This window comes from Macrobrachium rosenbergii, chromosome 59 (genome assembly GCF_040412425.1).
Source record: "Macrobrachium rosenbergii isolate ZJJX-2024 chromosome 59, ASM4041242v1, whole genome shotgun sequence".
Taxonomy (NCBI): domain Eukaryota; kingdom Metazoa; phylum Arthropoda; class Malacostraca; order Decapoda; family Palaemonidae; genus Macrobrachium; species Macrobrachium rosenbergii.
Genome location: NC_089799.1, coordinates 650,196 through 672,911, shown reverse-complemented (window position 1 = coordinate 672,911; position 22,716 = coordinate 650,196). Strand labels below are relative to the sequence as shown.

At 47.7% G+C, this 22,716-nt stretch overlaps 1 protein-coding gene across 3 annotated transcripts in view; it reads right to left on the bottom strand.

Annotated features, from left to right (window-relative positions):
• The window catches only part of LOC136837763 (DNA-directed RNA polymerase II subunit RPB4-like), a 260,105-nt gene extending 240,535 nt beyond the window's left edge, over positions 1 to 19,570 (bottom strand). Inside the window, exon 1 of one of the 3 annotated variants that reach the window (XR_010852759.1) lies at positions 19,326 to 19,361. Coding sequence is in view for 2 of the 3 variants with exons in the window: in XM_067102680.1 (XP_066958781.1) it covers positions 19,326 to 19,392 (67 nt within the window). In the remaining variant the exon portion in view is untranslated. Of the gene's footprint in view, positions 1 to 19,325 lie in introns of all 3 variants that reach the window. The other 2 variants (XM_067102680.1, XM_067102681.1) reach the window with 2 other exon arrangements.
• Between the last annotated feature and the right edge of the window lie 3,146 nt (positions 19,571 to 22,716).

Here is a 22,716-nt window from a genome sequence, read left to right as displayed (position 1 = left end):
CGTTGTAAGTAATATTTGCACCATTTTATATTAGTCGTTACATAAAGTTTTATATATGAAAATGTGCGCAATTTCATTTACAATACAACAAAAAATAACTCATGGTTGTAGCTTTTATCAGTTTTGAAATATTTTCATATAAATCACGATAAATAGAAAAAATTCGACTTTCGGTCAACTTTAACTTTCGACCGAAATGGTGAAAAACTGTAATTGTAGCTAAAACACTTACAGTCTAGTAATATTCAATCAATTAGCTTCATTTTTCAACAAACGGGAGGTCTCTAGCACAATATTTCGATTTATGGTGAATTTTTGAAAAAAAAAAAAAAAAAATTTTAAATCCATTAGCGTGTTCTTTGTGGTTCATGCATCATTTTGTGATAATATTTTCTCTGTGTTGCTTTGATCGTTTTAAAATTTGTTTTATACCAAAATCATTGCAATTTAGTGTACAATACAACTAAAAAAATTAAGTCATTAGCTTTAACCGTTTTTGCTTACTGCGATTTGTATACAATTATATACGAGTTTTTTTTTTGTCATATATTCCAATATTTATAAATGATAATGATATTTTTTCATTTCTGATGGTTGCATACTAAACTTCAGGCAATGACAAAAAAATGAGCCAAAAATGAACTCTTAATCTTAAAAACTAAAGCGTGCTGTGATTTTTGAAAAAACTTTTTTTCGCTTGCGCTAACTCACGAGGTGGCCGGCATAAGGGAGACGTTTTTGTAAATAGGGCTTCGGCGTTAAAGGGTTAATTCTCAGTAATTTATGGACTCCTCCTGATCCAGATTCCTCCAAAGGACCTGGGCCTGAGATTCCTCCAGGGTTGCACCCCAACCCTGATCCGAGGCATCTGTGTACAGATGTACGTCTGGAAGGGGGGAGTCTAACCTTACACCGGTGGTCAAATGATGTTCTTCTGACCACCACCAAAGATCCTTCAGGCAAGAATCGTCCCAGACTATTAGCGTGTTTTCTTCCCGAAAGTCCCAGTGATTCCTGAGACACCTCTGCAGAGAACGCATCCGGAGACGAGACCCTGGAACAAGAAGGGATAGGGAGGCCATCCGGCCCAGCAGGCTTTTCCATAAGCTCATAGGTTGCACTTTGCTTGACATAAAAGTTTCCAGTTGGTTTAAAATTGCTAGAATTCGCTCCTCTGTCGGGAAAGCCCTCAAATGGCGTGTCTTAATCGTCATTTCCCAGGTACATCTTTACTTGAGTTGGAAAAAGAGAACTCTTGTCTAAATTGATTCTTATGCCTAACTCCTGGCATAAGTTCAATAGAAAATCCCTCCCCTGCAGAGCCTCGTCTTTCGACGAAGCTTGAATCAACCAGTCGTCGAGGTATCTTCTCATTCGGAAGCCCCGACGATGCATGATGTCCGAGACAGGAGACATCACCCTCGTGAATACCTGAGGTGCTGTGGTCAGACTGAAGCAGAGGACTTTGAACTGGAATGTTCCAGTTGGACCCGAGAAACGAAGGAACTTCCGAGATTCCTGATGAATTGGAATCTCGAGATAAGCGTCCTTGAAGTCCACTGAAATCATCCAGTCTTCCCTCCAAACCGACCACAGCACCGACTGGGAAGTTTCCATATGAAACTTCGTTGAGGTTACAAACTTGTTGAGACCTGAGAGGTCTATGATCGGTCTCCAAGATCCTCCTGCTTTGGGGGCCACGAAGATCCGGCTGTAGAGCCCTGGAGAAGGAGGAGTGGGCTCTAAGGCTCCCTTCTCTAAAAGGGCTTGAATCTCTGCCGCCAAAGCTAATCCCCCTGATGGAAGAAGGGGAGTAACTGGGAAGATGTACTGGTGTGTTGGATAGCGGGGGACGAGAGTGAAAAGGGACTCTGTAACCCCTCCTCAAGACCTCCACTACCCAACTCTCCACGCCCCAATCCTGCCAGATGTCCCAGCAACCTCCTACTGGTGCAAGCGAAGGGAATGTCTCCTATCTCCGAAAAACCTTCTTGCGACTGGAAGGTTTCAGATCCTGGCCCGAACTAGAAGGTTTGGCAACAAATCATACTCTTTTAGGAGAACCTCCCGGCGACTTAGAGCAAGAGCGCTTTGAAGGAGAGGACATTCTAGCCTCCCCTTGGAGAACTAGCAGTCTGAGCTGCAACCCTGATCATTGCCTGTTGTGATTCCATAGCCGATGTAGACAAAACGAGGTTGATCATAGCCGACACATCTTCCTCTCTGAACAGACCGCTGCTGAGCGCCAACGGAGCCCTCAGCAGTGCCCTCTTGTGGATGTCTGGAAAATGAGGTGGCAGATGATTGAGGTAGAAGTCCCTCCTCTTCTTCCCTAAAAAGGTAGTGCATCCTGCGGAGACGTTAGCCTGGTGTGCAAGTCCCATGGACACTGACGTGATGAGGTTGTCGAAGAGTGTTGGGTCAGATGGAGAATAACCGTCCTGTTTGAGGAATCCCATCAGACCGGATAACATCCACATAGTATGTGAAAGCGCCTCCGAATGATTGCAGAAGGTGTCTTCTAATATACTGGCTTTCCTGGCCGAGATAGATACGAGACGGTTCGATGATGGAACCTGAGATAGGAGTGCCTCTACCGATTCGTTTAGCAGCCCCCTAACACCTGCAGACGGGTTACCCGCAACCCGATAGAAGCCCTTCCGAATAGGAAGCAAAGCTGAATCCTGCTTGCCCAATCCTACTACTACTGCTAACCTATTGTCAGCCTCTCTCAAAGCCTGCTTGACCCTGCCAAACCAGACCAGATTCTTTGGTGGTTGTGTTACCATCAGTTTAGTTGCATAAAGCGACTCGAACATTGCTTGGTTTTGCTGTATCGGCTCCTCCTGAGCCTTAGACTGCGGATACAGCGATTGAATAAAGTCCAACATCCTTCTAAATTCGGACTCACTGGCCGAAGGAAGACTAGCCTCCGGTACCTGATCCTCTTCTTAGCAGGAACAGTCTTTGTTGAAATAGTCTGACTGAGCCGAAACCGGAAATGAGGCAGGCTGACCCCTAACAAACGTAGTATCTGATGATCCGGAACCGAACACCCCTGGGTGCGCAATACGGACACCCAACGAATCGTTCCGAAAGTCCCTGGGATTTGTCGAAATAGGTTGCGCAAAACCCGCACCCGCTAAAGATGATGACAGAACACCTGGGTCAGTCACACCTGGACGGACAACGCCCACTCCTGAGAGCGGAGAGACCGCAACACCCGCACCATGCAAACCCAGATGTAGTAGGGTCGCATGAGACTGGGGGTCTGGAACAGAAGGTCCTGTACTTAGAGAAGACGAGGGAAAAGGAACCTGATTACCCAAAATCAAACCCGAACCTACAAGGCCCACCTTAGCCGGAAGGACAGACGAAACTGTCGGAAAATTTGAAAAGGGGGGAACCAAAGGAGGAAGAAAGGAAGAAGAAACCACACTCGGAGTTACTACCGGAGCTCCTGTCGACGATGTTGGGCAAGTAGAGAATGTAACCATTGGTTCCAAACTCAAAAGGTTTTCGAAGGGAAGATTACAAGGTACCGAACCCGAAGGAAAAAGAAGACGAAATACTAGACATGTTAGGTACCGGAGGAATAGCGGAAACTATCGGAACCGCAGGATTAAGGGCTGTGGCAAGCGCACCGCCAGCTGCCGCAGAAACAATGTTAGAAGCCTGCGATGGTACAGGATTCGCCATAGATGGTACGAAAGACAAACCCACTAGAGGCAGAGATGCCGGATGAGCTACTGAAGCACCCGGAAAGTTCCCCGAAAGGTGGCTAGAAAACGAAGGCTGAGAAAGAGTAGTGGAAGGTGGTTTGGAAGCCTTAGAGGCTAGGGAGAAAACTGGGGTTACAGAGGAGGCCATAGATTTTAGAGAAAGAAAATATACAGATTCCTATCCTCCCTGATAGTCCTGCAATACATCATTCGTGAATTCTGGGAAATTCTTTATTACATGGTCGTGGATATCAGAAAAACCTAAATTGAAACACTGTCTTACCAATAACCTATACCCTTTAGACAGCCCAAGTAAATTAGCATTATATTCTGCTAAATTTAATGTCCTATCAAATGTATCATCGCCAGCCAAGGAGAATCTGTCCCCCGAAGGAAAAGGAACTCTAGAAGAGGAAGGGAAATCCTCCGACCTTCCCGAACCTGGAAGACTTACGACTGCATCTGCATCTTCCTCAACCAATTTAGCAACATTTTGTTGCAAAGAGACTGCAGCCGGAAACAGGACCGTTGTTGGATCTAAAAGAGATTCCGGAGCCTTAGTTACACCTGATCCCGAAAAAGGCTGCAACTTCAACTTCTCCCCTACACTTTTTGCTACCTCACTATCCCTATCTGTCTGTGTCAAACCTAAATCTAGATTCACCTCTGGACTTACGTTATCTGAAGAAAGGGGGAATCTGCTACTAACACTGCCTGCTCCGAGGTGGGGGGGGGTGGCTGGCAGATACTACCTTTGAGGTTTGTGGTTCTCCATGACCCCCGGCACCCGTTAGGGCTGATTCTGGAACAGGCAGGGGAGCTGAAAAAGAATGGTTAGTTTCTGTTTCCCTATTGTCTATATTCTGTTCTTTAAATACTGATAATTTAGTCATAAAGCTAGCAAATAAATTTGTCATACTAGCTGATAATTTATCTTCTAGTTTCCTAAATAACTACGTCTCTATAGCCTCCTTATCTAAGTTCTGAGTATCTGCAGCTGGTTCCCTATGTTTGCTCTTAGACGCTAAGGACTTTCTATGCTTAACATAAACTTCCATCTGCTCCTTTGACCATGATTTGCATTCGTCACATCTCAGTGTTAAGCTACATTGTACCTTCCTACAAGTTATACAAACTGAATATCTGTCGTGTTTGAGGGTACTCATCCTCCGTTTGCAAGATGTGCACGATCGGTGAGTTGCAGCATCTCCAGCCGTTGCGGTGTCGGTTGCCGAAGTTGTAGCCGTTGTGCTATCCAAGGAAGTCGTCTTCTTATCTAATTTACCCATCGCGAATCCAAAAACGAGCCAGAGTCAGACAGGAGAGAAAATCCAAAGCCAAGCAACCAATCAATCCAGGAGAAAGGGTGAAAATTCCGGTCCAAGTCGTAATCCAAAATCAAAAGGTCAGTATATTGGGGTCGGGCTAATAACCGAAAATTCGCCTGAAGCAGGAAACATCCATGCAGCAAGGCGAACAAAAAGCAATTGGGGAACCCGGCCTCGCGCAGCTGGAACTTGCAGCAGTGTTGCCAACGGTACTTCAGGGAACTCATCTTGACAAGATTTCCTGTAAGCGTTGGTAACGCTGACAATTAATTACCAAATTATTGGATAAAAAGTTACGGGGATAGTTCGGGGTGGTGGGTAACCAGGGCTAATTCAGGTGTTCAGGGGGTGTATTGCAATACTTAATTTCATTTTGAAAATACCATTTTCATATATGTAACTTACCAAGTAATTACAAACCTGAATCCCACATTAATAAAGGATGGGATAAATGGACCTATTCTGTTGCAAAAACAGTCAGATATGAAGATGAGTCTGAAACATAAAATCTGTTACCATTGGTAAAATGCTTGTTGTATCCTTACCTAGTAAGAGAACTACAGCCGGAGATTACTGCCTTTTTGGTTGGTGCTCATCCTGACCTATAGTGACATAGCAGAAAAGCTGAGATAAGTCCTTACTTTACAGAGGGAGCTTTTGAGTGAAGGAGTCTTCCGAACACCCAAAAGCAACAAAGAGAAAATCTGCCCTTGCCCTGGGCACAGTATCAAATTAAAAAGGGCCAAGTAAAAAAATGTTACCTACACCAACCACCATAAAAATTAAAAAACTATTATACCACTACCACACCCTTCCCATAAGAACTCTACACCCAAAATTCAAGGTGAAGAAGTTACGGATACAGGGTGCTTCTTATGCTTCTTACCCCAATACCGTGCCAGCCACCAATGATGGACCCGAGTTACTGCAATTCTTAAATGTCGTCTCTATTTCTTTTAGATAGTGTGAGGCAAAAATGGAGTTGCATTTCCAGTATGTGGACTGGAGGATAGCCGAGAGTGACATAGTATGTCTAAAGGCATAAGACATGGCAACAGCCCTAACCTCGTGTGCCCTCACCTTAATAGAAGGCAGAGCATCCTCTTGTATTTGAGAGTGTGCCTCTAAAATAAGGCTTCTAGGAAAGAATGACAATGCATTCTCTGACATGGGCTTAGACGGGTTTCTCACGGAACACCTGCCAGGGCCTCTGATCTTTTTTGTTCTGTCTAGATAATACCTCAAAGCCCTTACTGGACACAGGAATCTTTCCTCCTCTTCTGGTCGTAGAATATCCATAAGGTTTTTAATGGAGAACAAGCATGGCCAGGGATTAGAGAGACTCGTTCTTAGCTAGGAAGCCAAGTAAAAAGGAGCAGACAGCATCTCTTTAGGAAAAACCAACGCATTTGTCAGTTGCCTGCAGCTCACACACTTATTTAGCTGCAGCCAAGGCTACTAACAAAAGCATCTTCTTTGTTAAATTCTTAAGAGGCATGAACAGAGAGGCTCATGAGCAGGGCTTGTTAACCATTTCAGTACCACGTCGAAATTCCATGAAACAGATACATCTCGTGGCTGCTTAGTAGTCCCAAAAGACCTAATTAGATCACCAAGGTCTTGATTAGAACCTAAGTCTATTCCCCTGTGTTTTAAAAGTGACCCCAACATCAATCTGTAGCCTCTAATAGTCGATGAAGAGAGCCTCTTAGTGTTCCTTGAGAAAAGAAGTATGCTATTTGAGCTACGGTGGTCTTTGCAGACGAGACATCACTGTCTCTGCACCACTTGCAGAACATGGCCCACTTGGCCTGGTAGACTCTGCTGGTAGACTGCCATCTACATCTGGTAATAACTTCCGCAACTTGCTTTGAAAACCCCTTTGCTCTGACAAGTCCCTGGATAGTCTGAATCCTGTCAGACTTAGAGCAAATAGGTCTTGGTGAAATTTCCAGAGGTGGGGCTGTTTGAGAAGATGTGGACTTTGAGCAGAAACCTTGGAAAGTCCACAAGTAGCTTTAGAAGGTCTGGGAACCATTCCTTCAGCGGTCAGAAGGGAGCTATCAGTGTCATAGACACATTGTCATGAGACTGGAACTTGTTAAGAACTGCTCTCACCATGCTGAATGGGAGGAAAGGCGTAAAGGTTCCAGTTCGCCCAGTTTACTAGCATGGCATCCGTCGCCCATGCCTGTGGGTCCGGAACTGGCGAGCAATATACAGGAAGATGGTAATTCCTCGATGTGGCAAATAGATCTACTGTCGGTCTGCCCCACAACTTCCAGAGGCTGTCGCAGATTGTCAAATTCAGCGTCCATTCTGTTGATAGGACTTGTCGCCCATTGACTTAGTTCATCTGCCGGGACATTCATTCTCCTTTGGATGAATCTTGTAGTGATCCTGACCCAATTCTGGTCCACCCAAAGGAGAAGCTCTTTCGCTGCCTCTCACAGGGAGAACAAGTGGGTCCCGCCCTGTTTCCTGATGTATGAGAGAGCCGTGGTGTTGTCCGAATAAACCACCATGGTCCTGCCTGTTACTAATTCTACAAAGTGCTTCAGGCCTAAATGAATGGCCGACAACTCCCTGACGATGTGCCCCCTCAATCTGAACCTGGACCGAAAGGCAAACTGGAATGTTTACATCCGGGCAGGCAGGTATCCCCGCCTACCTGGAGGTAGTTACTGCCTAACTACCTTGCTCAAGAGTTTAACGGCCGTTTCCAGCCCACGCCTGAAAGTAATTCCTAATGTAAAGGACCTCAGGTTTGTATAGTTAGGAAAAATACAATTTACTTTAAAAATTGTTATTTTTTATAATAAAGTTTTATATAAGTAAGTTACCAAGTAATTACATAGCTATTGGTTCCCTAACCTACAACAGCTTAAAAGTTCAAAATTCGCGCGGTGGCACTACTATCGTTAGTGTGTAGGTGACAAGGTCCCGCCTGCCGTCCGGGACTCGAGGAAACAACCCAGTGGAGAGCTCAATTTGTTTTCTGCTGGCTTCTGGTCAACATCAGAAGTTTTCACGTAGCTGCTTCTTCGCTTTTCACCTTTTTCTTTACACGACTTTGATGAAGTATTCAGAATTTGTTGCTTTGTGGCTTGCTATCATTGTTGAATTTTGTTCAAGTTAACTTTAGGCATTAATTTAGTTAACGATGTCAGATTCCAGTTCATCTAGTATTCGCTTTTGTTCTGGGGGTTGTAGAACTAGGCTAACTAAGCTTTCATACAATTCTCATACAAAATGGGCTAAATGTAGGGGGCAAGAATGTAGTAAGGATTGGGAGGATAAGAAATGGAAAACCTTGAAATCTCATCTATAGAAATTAGAAAGAGATAAGAAGAGGAAAGCAGCCATTAGGGCTGAAAATAGGGCCAATGCAAATTCCAGTCCTATGGATAATGTAGGGGATGCTAGAACTACCACTCCTCCAATCCCTCCTTCTTCTATCCTAAGTCCTCCTACTTTACCATCTACTCCTGTTCCAGATTTCCATGACTCTGCTCTTAGTGCCATTGCCAGCCTCAAATCAAGGTTCGATCAGAAATTTAGTGTATTATCTAGTACTGTTATGGAAATGGGGTCAGCTATTAAATCTCTAATAAAAAAAAATGTAAGTATTGACAGTGCAGTGAGAAGTGAGAGTGCTGTGAATATTGATGAGGCGGCTGTCCGTCCCACCAGTGCTCTTAGACGAAGGTTACTGTCCCGTTCTCCCGTACCAGGGAGAAGACATACCGGAGGTCCAAAGGAGGGTGGCGGGGTTTGTCCACAGGCAGTTGCCCCCTCTGTCAAGCCTGTTATGCGCTCCCAGGCTTTGACTAAACGCCACTGGAAAGGCGTTCCTGTGCATCAACTTTCTTCAGATTCAGAATCTTCCAGTCTGCACAAGCAGCTCCCATGTCGCTACTCTATTTCTTCACGCCCGCTCAAGAGACATGCAGGTCTTGGTGACACGTCTCCCTGGCTGTCAAGAGGTATGGGAGACTAGCCCACAACCTTCCTGCAGTTTTCAAGTCCACCCTGATTCTCCTGCTCATCATTGTCACTTGTTCAGAGACAGTCCTGGCGCTATAAGCGCCCGACTTCTTCCGAACACCAAGCACCCACCTACTTGTGGCAGACTTCCGCTGATGAGCGCCCGGCACCCACCGTCTCGCGCCAGAATACCGCCGATGAGCCCCCGTGCCCTCTGTCTCGCTCCAGACTTCCGCTCTAGAGCGCCCAGCGCCAACTCCCAAGCTTCCGACGCCAACAGCTGAACTCCCAGCTTCTGCTTCTGGAGGCCATGCACCTTCTTCTGTTATTCTGTCTTCCTAATCGGTTCAGGAAGATTCTTTAACCCCACTCAAGCGCTAGTTGACCGAGTTTATGGGTTTTTTGAAGAAATCCTCTTCTACTCCAGAGTCCAAGGATAGATCATTCTCCTATCTCTTCAGAGGAGGAAGAGATTGTTCAGGATATGGCCCAATCGAGGAAACTAAATATCTCAAACACCTGAAAAATACTCTTGATAAGGTGATCCAGTTCAGCTGAGGAAAACATTATCTTGGCCGATGAAAAGGTTGTTCTACGAGTTGAATCAATCAGACAGAAGTCCCCTTGGGAGGAGGCAGAAACTCCTGAGGAAGGAGCTTCCCCGGTGATATAGTAAGAGTACCTCATCTTCAACAATTTGATGGGCAGAAAAATAAATGTCGCTTTACCCTCTTCTCTCTTAGCGGCCAGCCAGACATGAACTTCTATGAGAGCCTTCTTCGAGGAGGAAAGAACTAGCTTGGGTAACCTGGTACCTTCTGACGAATGCTTTGTCATGAGGAAGGTAGTAGAAGCTGGAGAAGTAGGTGAAGCAGGCATGAAGAAATCAGAGAAATTACCCAGGAGGAAACGCAGATAAGACGAGTAAGCAGAAGAGGGAACCATATCCTGAACAATGTCTTCCTCCTCTGAAGAGATAGGAGACAATGATCTATCCTTGGACTCTGGAGCAGAAGAGGATTTCTTCAAAAAACCCATAAACTCGGTCAACTGGCGCTTGAGTGGGGTTAAAGAATCTTCCTGAACCGATTAGGAAGACAGAATTACAGAAGGTGCATGGCCTCCAGAAGCAGAAGCTGGGAGTTCAGCTGTTGGCATCCGAAGCTTGGGAGTTGGCGCTGGGTGCTCTAGAACGGAAGTCTGGAGCGAGACAGAGGGCACCGGGGGCTCATCGGCGGTATTCTGGCGCGAGACGGTGGGTGCCGGGCGCTCATCAGCGGAAGTCTGCCGCAAGTAGGTGGGTGCTTGGTGTTCGGAAGAAGTCGGGCGCTTATAGCGCTCAGGACTGTCTCTGAACAAGTGACAATGATGAGCAGGAGAATCAGGGTGGACTTGAAAACTGCAGGAAGGTTGTGGGCTAGTCTCCCCATACCTCTTGACAGCCAGGGGAGACGTGTCGCCAAGACCTGCATGTCTCTTGAGCGGGCATGAAGAAATAGAGTAGCGACATGGGAGCTGCTTGTGCAGACTGGAAGATTCTGAATCTGAAGAAAGTTGATGCACAGGAATGCCTTTCCAGTGGCGTTTAGTCAAAGCCTGGGAGCGCATAACAGGCTTGACAGAGGGGGCAACTGCCTGTGGACAAACCCCGCCACCCTCCTTTGGACCTCCGGTATGTCTTCTCCCTGGTATGGGGGAACGGGACAGTAACCTTCGTCTAAGAGCACTGGTGGGACGGACAGCCGCCTCATCAATATTCACAGCACTCTCACTTCTCACTGCACTGTCAATACTTACATTTTTTTTTATTAGAGATTTAATAGCTGACCCCATTTCCATAACAGTACTAGATAATACACTAAATTTCTGATCGAACCTTGATTTGAGGCTGGCAATGGCACTAAGAGCAGAGTCATGGAAATCTGGAACAGGAGTAGATGGTAAAGTAGGAGGACTTAGGATAGAAGAAGGAGGGATTGGAGGAGTGGTAGTTCTAGCATCCCCTACATTATCCATAGGACTGGAATTTGCATTGGCCCTATTTTCAGCCCTAATGGCTGCTTTCCTCTTCTTATCTCTTTCTAATTTCTATAGATGAGATTTCAAGGTTTTCCATTTCTTATCCTCCCAATCCTGACACTACTATTATCCTTACATTCTTGCCCCTACATTTAGCCCATTTTGTATGAGAATTGTATGAAAGCTTAGTTAGCCTAGTTCTACAACCCCAGAACAAAAAAGCTAATACTAGATGAACTGAATCTGACATCGTTAACTAAATTAATGCCTAAAGTTAACTCAACAAAATTCAACAATGATAGCAAGCCACAAAGCAACAAATTCTGAATACTTCATCAAAGTCGTAAAGAAAAAGGTGAAAAGCGAAAGAAGCAGCTACGTGAAAACTTCTGATGTTGACCGGAAGCCAGCAGAAAACAAATTGAGCTCTCCACTGGGTTGTTTCCTCGAGTCCCGGACGGCAGGCGGGACCTTGTCACCTACACACTAACGATAGTAGTGCCACCGTGCGAATTTTGAACTTTTAAGCTGTTGTAGGTTAGGGAACCAATAGCTATGTAATTACTTGGTAACTTACTTATATAAAACTTTATTATAAAAAATAACAATTTTTAAAGTAAATTGTATTTTTCCTAACTATACAAACCTGAGGTCCTTTACATTAGGAATTACTTTCAGGCGTGGGCTGGAAACGGCCATTAAACTGTTGAGCAAGGTGGTTAGGCAGTAACTACCTCCAGGTAGGCGGGGATACCCGCCTGCCAGGATGTAAACATTCCAGTTTGCCTTTCGGTCCAGGTTCAGATTGAGGGGTGGCAAGAGGTGGGCATAAAGTGTAAAGGACCTCGGGTTTGTATAGTTAGGAAAAATACAATTTACTTTAAAAATTATTTGTTCCGACACAATATACAAACCCTCGGTCCTTTACATTAGGAAGACTCACTGGTTGGAGGGAGGAATCTGAGTGAGTCTCCTGAACTGACTGGAGTTCTACACACCTGGGTTACTCCTCCTGGTCGAAAGAGCGAGGAGGAGTACCATGCCTCTGACATATTGATCGGAGTGTAGGAACTGCAAGATCAAATGTCAGATACTGGACCTTTTCGCATGAGTGAGGAAATGTAACTCTTACGAAATAGGCTGGGAGGATCTAGAGTCGGAGGCAGTAAGGAAAAGCCGAGATAGGGTTCCCTTATTGCCAGTCTCTCCTTCCTCCCCTTGCTAGAGGAAGGAGCGGAATTGCTTCTATGATTCTATAAGAAAAATAGAACGGGTGCTCGATGTATAGTCTTACTGCATTAGTGCCAGTTCCAGCAGCTATTGGTTTGAGTCCTATTCTCATCCCTAAGGAGAAGTTGGAGGACGGGGAAGGAGGAGGAAGAGAGGCCAGTCACTCTCGGAATCTTTCTCACTGGCAGAACCAACACCTTAGGCGAGATGCTACTCGTCCTCTTGAAGGAACCGGGTAAGACAACACAACTTGTTGAGCAGCCACCACAGAGCCAAGGAAAAAGGGTTCCAAGGGCCTGTGGGCAAGTCCGAAGGAAGAAGACGAGAGTGTGGTCTAAGAGACCACGTCTTGCTGTTCCAGACCGACAGAAACTTCCGGAATGCCAGGGATGGACCAAGCCATCGACTTCGTGAGCTCTCGAGTGAAAGGTACCGGTATCGTCGTCGTCAGCTGCCAAGTACCTCCTTTGATCGCTTCACGACGTCAGGAGGAAGATATGTCCTTAGACACTTCTTCCTTGGGAGAGACAGTACTAGCGAAAACGTTGACAACATCCAGGTTAGGAATGTCGAGCCTTTGGAAAGTACCACAGCTCCCAATGGGACAAAGTAATGAATGATCTGGATCATCGACACAAAGTCCAAGGAGTAGGGGAACAAGAAGGACTCGAACCCGACAGTTGATGCCAATGGATTTGGAGTCCACCTACGACATCCGAGAAGGAGTCGAGGTATAATCCCCATCCCTGTTTTTCCATCTTCTACGCCAAGGCCAGGGTAAGATGACAGATGGTCCTAAGAGGGCATACCTCTATCCGACGACTCTCGTAGGGTGTGTGCAGAGCACGGACAGGAACCCTAAACGAGAGTCGCATGCCACCCAGGAAACAGTTCCCTGGGAGAGCACGACTGAAGAAGCTTCTCGTCCGTAGCTAACTCTCGACTGAGAAGACGAAGGCTACTTCAGATAGAAGACTAGGTCGCAAGGGCCTATGTTCTTCACAAATGAAAGGGAGAGAAGCAACCCTCGGCGGAGAAGACAAGGAACTCAAGACTTGACAAGCAACTCTGACCCGAGAAGAAGTTCCAACAACGACACCACCAATGAAGACGGATCCAGTTCCTGGGACAGTGTTGCAGAGGACTTCATGGGATATCCAGCTATATCCGTTGCCGCTCGGCGAGAAAGCCTGTGCTTGTAAGGAAAGCTGGAAAGTCTCCCAGTCCTGAACACACAGGGATGTACTGCCTCAATATCCGCTTCTTGTGTAGCTGCTACAGGAGGTTGGGTCAAGCGGAATTCTTCTCGATGCCTCGGCAATCAGGTCGGATAAAGGGTAAGTCTTCAAGTATTTATCTGTAACTCGGGGTGCGCAATGTTTGTGAACCCCTAGCGAAACGGACAAATACAGAGGAAAAAAACGTCGATATCGAGTTTTCACCAAAAAGACAGCGGCCCCTGGTCTGGTATGAAGGAGCAAGAAAAAAAACTACTGACTTGTGTGCATGGAGGCAACAGAAGGACGGTAGGGATTTCTCAGTCGAGCAGTCTCTGCACGAATCTTTGTGAAGAAAGAGTGAGCAGCATGTTCCGTCCCGATCACTCAAACCCGAGGCCAGGCTTGCCTACCAATACATCCCCACCAGGAATGCATCTGGTTAATTGAGCTGTCGAGTGTGCAACAGAACAACACTTGAGTACCTGCAAATGTCGAGATGAAACAGGAGGAAAAAACGATTGCCTCTTGTTTGTCGACAAATGCCACTACTGTGGTTTTGTTGTTCAACGAAACCAGTGAGTGCCGCAAAACCCATCCTGAATTCTTGGACGGCCAAAAGGCTGCCCTGAGCCCAGGACGGTGATGAGAAGGTACTAATCGTCTCGGTCACACAAATTCAAGACAAGGTCTTACCAGCGTGCGCCTATTCCTCAAACTGTGAATCCGTAAGTAGCCACAAGATGTGAGGGGAATATGCAAGCATATTCGAAGGTTCCTTCAATCAAGCATTAGCTTAACTCTTCCCTCACACATCGAAGAGGAAAGAACAGAGGAAAGGAAGCAGACTTCCATTCTCCACCATGGGGAAGCTTCTGCAAGATGACAGGGTACCGAGGCAATTAGCTCTAGCCGGGCTGGCATTTCCCGAATCGGGAGCACGGGAGAGGTGGCGGGATGGAAGTTCGATGGAAAGAATTGCCGAGACCTAAGGGAAATAGATACTTCTCCTGAAGGAATCCATTCCCAGGTCTCGGCAATGTCGCTGCCAGTTCCAGAGACTCGATAAGTATCATTTCGTCCAGGCATCAGCAGTTGCAATCTTCTTCTGAAGCCTAGGACTTCTTAGCTAAGGAGTTGAGGGGGCTGGCTTGAACTCAAGGTCGAGTTGAGATGACTAAGACCCAAAGTTCTTGGCCATTGTCCAAAGGACAAGTCAGTGCCCTGGTGCAAACCTTGATTACCGGGGTATCTGGCAAATCTCTGAAAGAGAAAGGCAGAACCAAGAAAAGGTTCGTTCCTAAGGGTCGAGCCAACTCGGGACTTACGAAACCAGAGATCCGAATTGGGACAAAGTCCTTCTTCTTAGCACCAGAACTGCCCAAAAAATTGCAGTCGGCAAGGCCCTTCGAGGCAAGAAGAATTCATATTCTGTCGAGGCAGGGGTGGAAGCTTGTGTCTCGACCTGAATTAACTCCTGCGAAGAAAAGAATTCATCAGGTCGAGAACGCTCTCGGAAGCCAGGACCGCGGCAGTCCCTGACACTCTCGGCCCCTCGGGAACTGCAAGGGTTGCGAGTGATGAAGGTTATTCATTGGGGGAGCCACGGTCCTGTCCTGGGGATCCTTGCACTGATTCGTCGGCGCAAAGTTCTCCAAAAACAAGGGGGCGATCGCAACTTGAAGAGGAAGACCCTCGCTGTTTCCGATGTGTGAAACTCCTGTAACTCTCCCCTTGGAGGGAGACCTTGACAGATCCCATGAAACCCTCCTCAGTTACCTGGTTATAATATGAGAGAATCGGGGGGGACCGATACCCAAAGCACGCCAGGCAGCCGAACCCCGAAGAAAATTTCGTCGGAGCTCTCTCTGTCCGTCTCGCGCCCCTCGGAACAACCAAGAGGAGAAAGAGTATCCCTACCTGTCCTGCCAGAAGATAAGCAGGAGAGGCGGACCGTGAGCGATAATCAACCAAAGGAGATTACTGTCACACGGAGGAAGAAGAGCGCTTGTGCCGTGGCAAAGCGCTTTCCTGGGAAGAGCAAAAAGTTCACTCGAACATAGCCGAGAACCCGAATTGGAAAAAACCGAGTAGGGCCAAGCCAATCACGCGAATGCGATCCAGCTGGTTGGTATGCAGCAGACTGGGAGGCAGGCGGGAAGCGGCGAGCCAAGCCGAGCCAGTCTCGTAAGCACGACCGGGGGATGAGCCGAGCCGATTGCGCGAACACAATTGTAACTGGGCAGGCCGGACTCGTCTGCTGTGAACAATTGCTAGTTTCCCGAACTCTAAACTCCTTTGAGGCCGAGGCCCCTCGAGAAGAAGGTTCAAAGGGGAATTCTGTGTCTGCTATCTTGCATGCTCGCCCTAAAGTTCAAGACAAAAGAATGAAGCCCGGCCGAGCAACCGAAGCAGCTGGCAGGCAGTATCAAGACACCTGGCGTCTCGGCACCCAGACACCCGGGCGTCTCGGCACCCAGACACCTGGGTGTCCCGGCAACCAGACAACTGGGTGCCTCAGCACTTTCTCTCGTCCTGTGCCTCCCGTCAGGAGAGCGCTCGTGATTCATAGAATTCGAGCTACCCACAAGACTTCCAAAAATCGGGAGCGGCTGCTTTGTTTCCTAATAGATCAAAAGGGCCTAGCACAGGACCAGTCTTAGATGCAGACTTCCAAGACTGGCAACGAGGGCGTGGCCTGAGGCTGCGCTCTTTTGAGCCCCGAAATGCAAGATCCCACAGGAGAATGTGAGTCGGTTGGCGGGAAGAGCCAACGAGAGAAACTTGTCTCCCGGAAGAGAGTCCGTCCCTTAGAAGTCCCGCAGGACTCCAGAAGGGAATCTCTTCCCTGCTTCTTCTGATGTTCGAACTGACAGGATCAAGACACTAGGCTGGGAACCCGACCAAGCACTGGCAAGCACTCGGGGAGCACTTGCGGTGCTGGCAGGAAGAGGAGCCGAGACACCTGGGTGCCTCGGCCCTTTCTCTTGCACTGCTCCCGAACTGGGCCAAGGAAAATCTCTCCAGACCAGATCGGGATACTCGATATTCCATAGAATCTCGAGCACTGGGAGCAGCTTGTGAACGAGCACCCGAAGCAGCCCCTGTCTTAGAGACGGAACCTCTAGGACTGGGAACGGGATCACAAACTGAGGTCTGTGCGCCCGCGGCTTCCGAAACACAAAACCCAGGGCTATGCGAATCGGTTTCCTAACCCAAAGGTCGGGAAGAGCCAACGACAGACCCACTGCCTCCTCAGAAGGAGGCAGTCCCTACACGTTCAAGGGCATCAAGGGGAAGAAGCAGCCTTCCTTCCTTCACCTCCACTCCAACATCTTCTACAGGATGGTGGACACAAAACATCGTAACCTCCAGGGCAGTCCGGCAGGAATACAACGGACGCGGCCAAGAACACCACCACCAGGAGAAGCAGCAGGCATAGTCAGGACAGCCCATGCAGGAGCTACGGCAGCGGTTCGGAAGGCAGGAGCATCACTTCAACAGGGCGGCTTCCTTCATCTTCATGCTGACATCTTCTACAGGATGGCGGACATCGTAATCCCTGGGGCAGCTGGCAGAAACACAACAGAAGCGGCCCCGGGCATGACCACTAGGAGAAGTAGTGGGCACGATCAGGACAGCCGATGCAGGAGCTACGTTAGTGGTTCGGAAGGCAGGAGCTATTGCAACGGCCAGGAACGTCACTTCCACAAGGCGACTTCCTTCCCCTTCACGCCGAAATCTTCTACAGGATGGCAGACATCGTAACCTCCAGGGCAGCTGGCAGGAACACAACAGAAGCGGTCCCAGGCACGACCACTAGGAGAAGTAGTGGGCATGATCAGGACAGCCGATGCAGGAGCTATGTTTGTGGTTTGGAAGGCAGGAGCTACTGCAATGGACAGAAATGTAACATAAAAGTCACCAGCAGCGACAGGAACGATCAGGGTGGCTGCGGCAGGAGACCAGGAAGAGCAGCCTGAATGTTGGGACTGCTTCATGCGAGATATCCTTTGATATATCCAGTCAACTACTGCTGTGTCTGCGATGCTCACTGTCAACGTGAAAGAAAAGCAAAGATGATTAGTAGAGGGAGACTCCTCTCGCTACAAGGGGAATTGCCCTACGCAGCGGGAGGAGGTACTCTAGACGAGGTCACCCGATTGCTCCCTGCCCCTGGTCTTCGCCCGACGAGCGAGCGAAGAGGGCGAAGGAGAGAGATCTACTAAAGGGGAGAAGGAAGAACCTACGGGAAGAGAAAAAAGGACGGAGGGGAGGCCACCAAGGGCGCCGTGGAAGCGGAGCTTATTGACAACGGCCGCAACCTCACACCCGGCCCCCAGTTCTCCAAGTGCAGGCAGCGAGCAACACTCAGCATAGGCTAAGTAGGAAGAAATTAGTGATGCCCCTTATACATAGAGGGTGGAAGCCCAAGAAGGGAACGAACTCTTACGTCCTGATGAATGTAGGGGGGTGAAGATATTATGTCCCAAACTATATCGCTGAATGTACAGGGGCGCCTTCAGTATTTACGTAAAGAGCTGCTGGAAGAGAAGCATTATCACTCAGTTGCGCTTCTCCAATAACGTCCTTGGCCGTCAAACCCAAGACACAGCCCAGGGAACGACGGCCTATGCAAGGTTATTACAAATCGTGGGTTCGTATTGATAAATATCAAACACACGTATATATAAATAAAAATACAGAAAGATCCCACCAGGATAATAAGAGCTTAACGACAGTCAGGCAGAGAGAACGAAGACATGTCAGCAACGCATGAAGGCCGAAACCAAACTGAGATGTTTACATCCGGGCAGGCGGGTATCCCCGCCTACCTGGCGGTACTTACTGCCTAACCACCTTGCTCAAGAGTTTAACGACCATTTCCAATCTACGCCTGAAAGTAATTCCTAATGTAAAGGACCGACGGTTTATATATCGTGTTGGAACAACCCCGAATTCCTACAGTCCCCCTTTACTGTTGGGTAGAGTTAAGGGGCAAATAACAGTTAGCCTACAATAAACAAATTCACCTCCATTATCAGCAGCCCTAAAAGTGTAGAAAAACCAGTTTCAAAGGTAAAAACCAGCGCAGAGCTAATAATACTTAGAAATACCTCCTAGGTTCTTTTAGTGCCCTATCATTTCCTAGCCACTTTTGCATGAAAAACCCAAAATGGTTTTTCATGCAAAAATGGCTGGCCGAGTCTTCCGAAAAATGACCCCACTTCTTCTCCTTCATCAGCAGCACTAAAAGCACAGGAAATATCAATGGCCAAGGTCAAAGGGCGTGCAGAGTTAATATTTAGAAATAGCCTTACTTTTACCAAACTTAACCTCGGCCACAGCGTCCTAACTTGGACGGGGGTTTCCAACCCCCCTCCCCTTTCCCCCAATTAATTTGCGACCCTTACTGTACATTCTACCGGAAACTCGTAGTGTCCGGTGGGTAGTGTGCAGAGCCTGGCTGACACAGCTGAAACAGCTTCTCATCGAAACCGAGCCGAGGCCTCCGCCACCAAGCTTGGCTCTCCTACACTCGCTCGCTCTCGCTCGTATTAGTTTACACGTTGACGATACGCCATATGAAATTGTAACCTACATTTTTGAAAAGACCCCCTCATCAAAGTACGACTTATAAGGTAAGACAATACCTGTCCCCCACCCCCCTCTATTGCTAATGTGGCAAAATTGTAACCAGTAAAACACACCTAGGTTACGTGGTATCATTTTATATTGGCAACTTATAACAATTTTACCGACTCGCTTTGGAGTAAGATACTGAGCTTAGCCTAGGACTCGTCCGCGTGATATTCGCCTACCTTTAGGGAACTGAAGCTCTGTCGCATCTTCTTCAATTGTTTCACTTGTCGTCGGTACCTCAGCCATGGCTGACGGGCTTCTGTCTTGAGTGTGGCTGATGACAAGACTGAAATCTAAAGTTGCCACTCGATAGGGACTAAACTGAACTAGGGTGTCCGAACTGGGAACTGGGAAGAAGCGCTCGACGCTCGACGACGACGCTTCAACGAATTCGGTTCTGTTGAGGCTTTGCCTTTGCAACGGCGCGCCGCCCTGACATCTCCTGGCGCTAATTGCGGAGAAGCTTTTATTATTAGTGACAAAATGAACATAGGTGAATGCTTCAAGTCTGAATTGGCCTACTGTCACTCGTATGTGTTATGTGGAGTTTGGTATCTTAAGTTTGTGTTCATAGAATGTTAAGATGATAGCTCTTTAAAAACTATCCTTGGCAGACGAGAAGGTATTAAGGGGATCGGCCGGTTTCCGACTTTTTTAACGACAGGTTGTTGATATATAGGGGGTTTGTTAAAGGATATTGTGTGGAACTTCTGGGGAAAAAATTTTTGTTCAGTGACCTTAGGTTTTGTGACGCCAGAGCATTTTTCGACCAAAAATGGCCATTTTCAAAATGCATCTCCTCCTTTGCTTTTTGGTTTTAAGGGATGAGATTTGAACCACGTATAAAACACATATGGACCTTCGATACAAATCCAGGGATTTTGATTTTTCAATTATTTTTCGAGATATGAATTTTTTTATGAAATTTTCCCAGAAAAATTACAGAAAAAAATTGCCAAAAATCAGAAACTCAAAATATTAAAAATCCCAGGCTTTGTTTTAATCTACCATGTTTCTCCATGTTATATTTAAAATTTAATTTAGACTGGTCCAATACTAAGGTAGGAGATGCATTTTAAAGGCGAAAAACTTATGTTTTGAGAAACGGGCCTTCAAAGTTTTAGTTACATAAAAAAAGTAAAAGGGACTTCAAAGACTGTGTTACAATTAATTCTATGGTTTTAATTTTTATTTTTGGGTATTAATAAATGCAAAATGATTATAAATAAGAATATTAATTGATTATTTATGTGCCTAAGACACATTCTTATAAATTTTAGGTTCCTGGTCCCCTGTCTGATCTTGCTGCAAGGTATTACTCTAGGGTATCATAGTTGCCTACACTTTTTATTAGTGTCTCAGAATCCATCCCTTGCCAAATGGATCCTGGGAATTACTTTACATTCACAATTAGGGTTTGTGATTCAAGTAATTCATCAAGTCTTGCTTCACTTATTATGATCATTTTATTTTCAGGATCGTCTATAATATCAGCCTCCGAGCTACTGCTTTCTTTTTCTAAAATATCTTTGCCCTTTGGTAGTGACGAACAAATAAAAAGGCGTTTAGGGGTGGATGTGTAAAGTCACCACATCGGCGCCAGGATAGTGTTTCGGCGGCGCCATTAATTAAGTCTCCGCTGAGCTTGTTTTCTTTGGTGACTTCCCATTTTCTTCAAGCTCAATTAGTCACGCCTAAAACGTGCCAGGTCACGCATTTTAATCATTTTTACTTTATGGTATTTATACGGATGTCACACATTGTGTATCACATGTTTCTTCATTCACAGGCATCAAGACTGTATCCATATTGTAGCTCTGTATGTTTTGTATTGTAATTTGTACTCGTTCACTGCATATTATTGTTTATTGTTTCGACCTCAGGTCACAGTCAATTCCATTGTCTCTCGCGGCCCGGCGTCAGTCGGCCGCAATATAAGCTGCCTGGATCTGTAATAAAGTAGCAGTAACTTTTACCTGCTCGTTTCTTTGACACCTTACAGTGGTGACCCCGGAGTATCCGGAGCCATTAGCGGACTCACACGGCGACTCAGTCTTGGCTCCAGGATTTCTCCAAAACGCTCTTAGCGGCCTAAACACGCGCTGTAACCAGCGTTTGAGCGTGCTGACTCTCGTCGGCGTACCCCACCAGCGTCACTAAGCGGAACCACCGGTGCAAGTGCGTACTGGCGAAGAGTACCCCACTCCAGTAAGGGTCAAAGGAGCGAGCATGGACGCGGATATCCCCTCCTTCATGCAGTTAAATACGGACCCAGCGGACTCGGAGGTTTACCTACCTCCCATCACAGCCGCGCCCGCCCCGCGCCGAGGCCCTCCGCAACTCCACACCAGCGCCCGAACACACGGCGGCGGGCAACACAATCGCGGGCGCCCTCACCGTAAAGCTGCGCCCGTTTATGCAGAACCCATCGATGTGGCTGCGCAGGGTGGAGAGCCACTTCCAGAATCGCGGACCTCACGGACGAAATCCTACAGGCCGACACAGTGCTCAACGCCCTTCCGGAGGACGTGTACAGAAAACTCATCTCGCGAGTACCGAAACACACCCTCACATACAGCACCACAAAAAAGTTCCTCCTCGAAGCTTGCTCCCTGCCCATCGCCGGCGGGCCGCCCGTGCTATCGACCTTGCCATAAATCCACGCCACGACCTCAATTCAAGAGACGCTTGGGGCATGGTCGTAGATCTCCTGTCACTACCAGACTTGGGTGGCACAAAGAAGCGGCAGGAGATAAGCTTCACACGGAAATCTACCTTCGCCAACTCCTCCCGGAGGTCACGCAACCAGATCGCTCACCCCTACACCATGCCTGTCGAGGACCTCATAGAGACGGCGCAACACCTCACAGACTCCGTCAAGGCTTCACAGCGGCTAAAACCGGCCACACAGCCGGTCAGCTCCGTCCAGCCTGAAGAGGGCGTGGAGAGCAGCCCGTCAACGCCATCGCCAACAGACGTCCACCGAACCACAGCAGATGGAGGTCCCGGGCTTCTGTCGCTACACAAGTGGTTGGAAAGGGCGCCCGAAACTGCCTGCCGCCCTGCTCGTTCACCCGTTCAAAAAACGGGGGTGGCGGCGGCCAGCAGGACAGGCCGCCATGGCAGCCGAAGAACCCAGGGCCTCAAAAACAGTAGGTTTTTACGTCCGCGACACCGTCTCCGGCAGGATGATGCTGGTCGACACAGGAGCCTTTAAATCGGTCTTCCCAGCATCCAGAGAGGACCGCAACCAGACACCAGACCCGGCCGCTTTCCTGACGGCCGCCAACGGAACCCCCATCCTCTCCTACGGCACCAGGCTCCTGTCGATCTCCATCCTTGGCCAGAGTTACTCCTGGGACTTCATCGTCGCGGGCGTAGGAACCCCACTCCTGGGGCCGATTTTCTGGCGCACCGGCCTGCTAGTCGGCGTGGGGCGCAGCGCCTCCTCGATACCGACTCCTGCGGTCTCTCCGTTAACGGCGGGACCCAGACCCACCATCAGCGCCCGTCGCCCCCCACCAGTATGCACACCTACTGTCGGAGTTCCCTGAGGTATTTAAGCCCGAG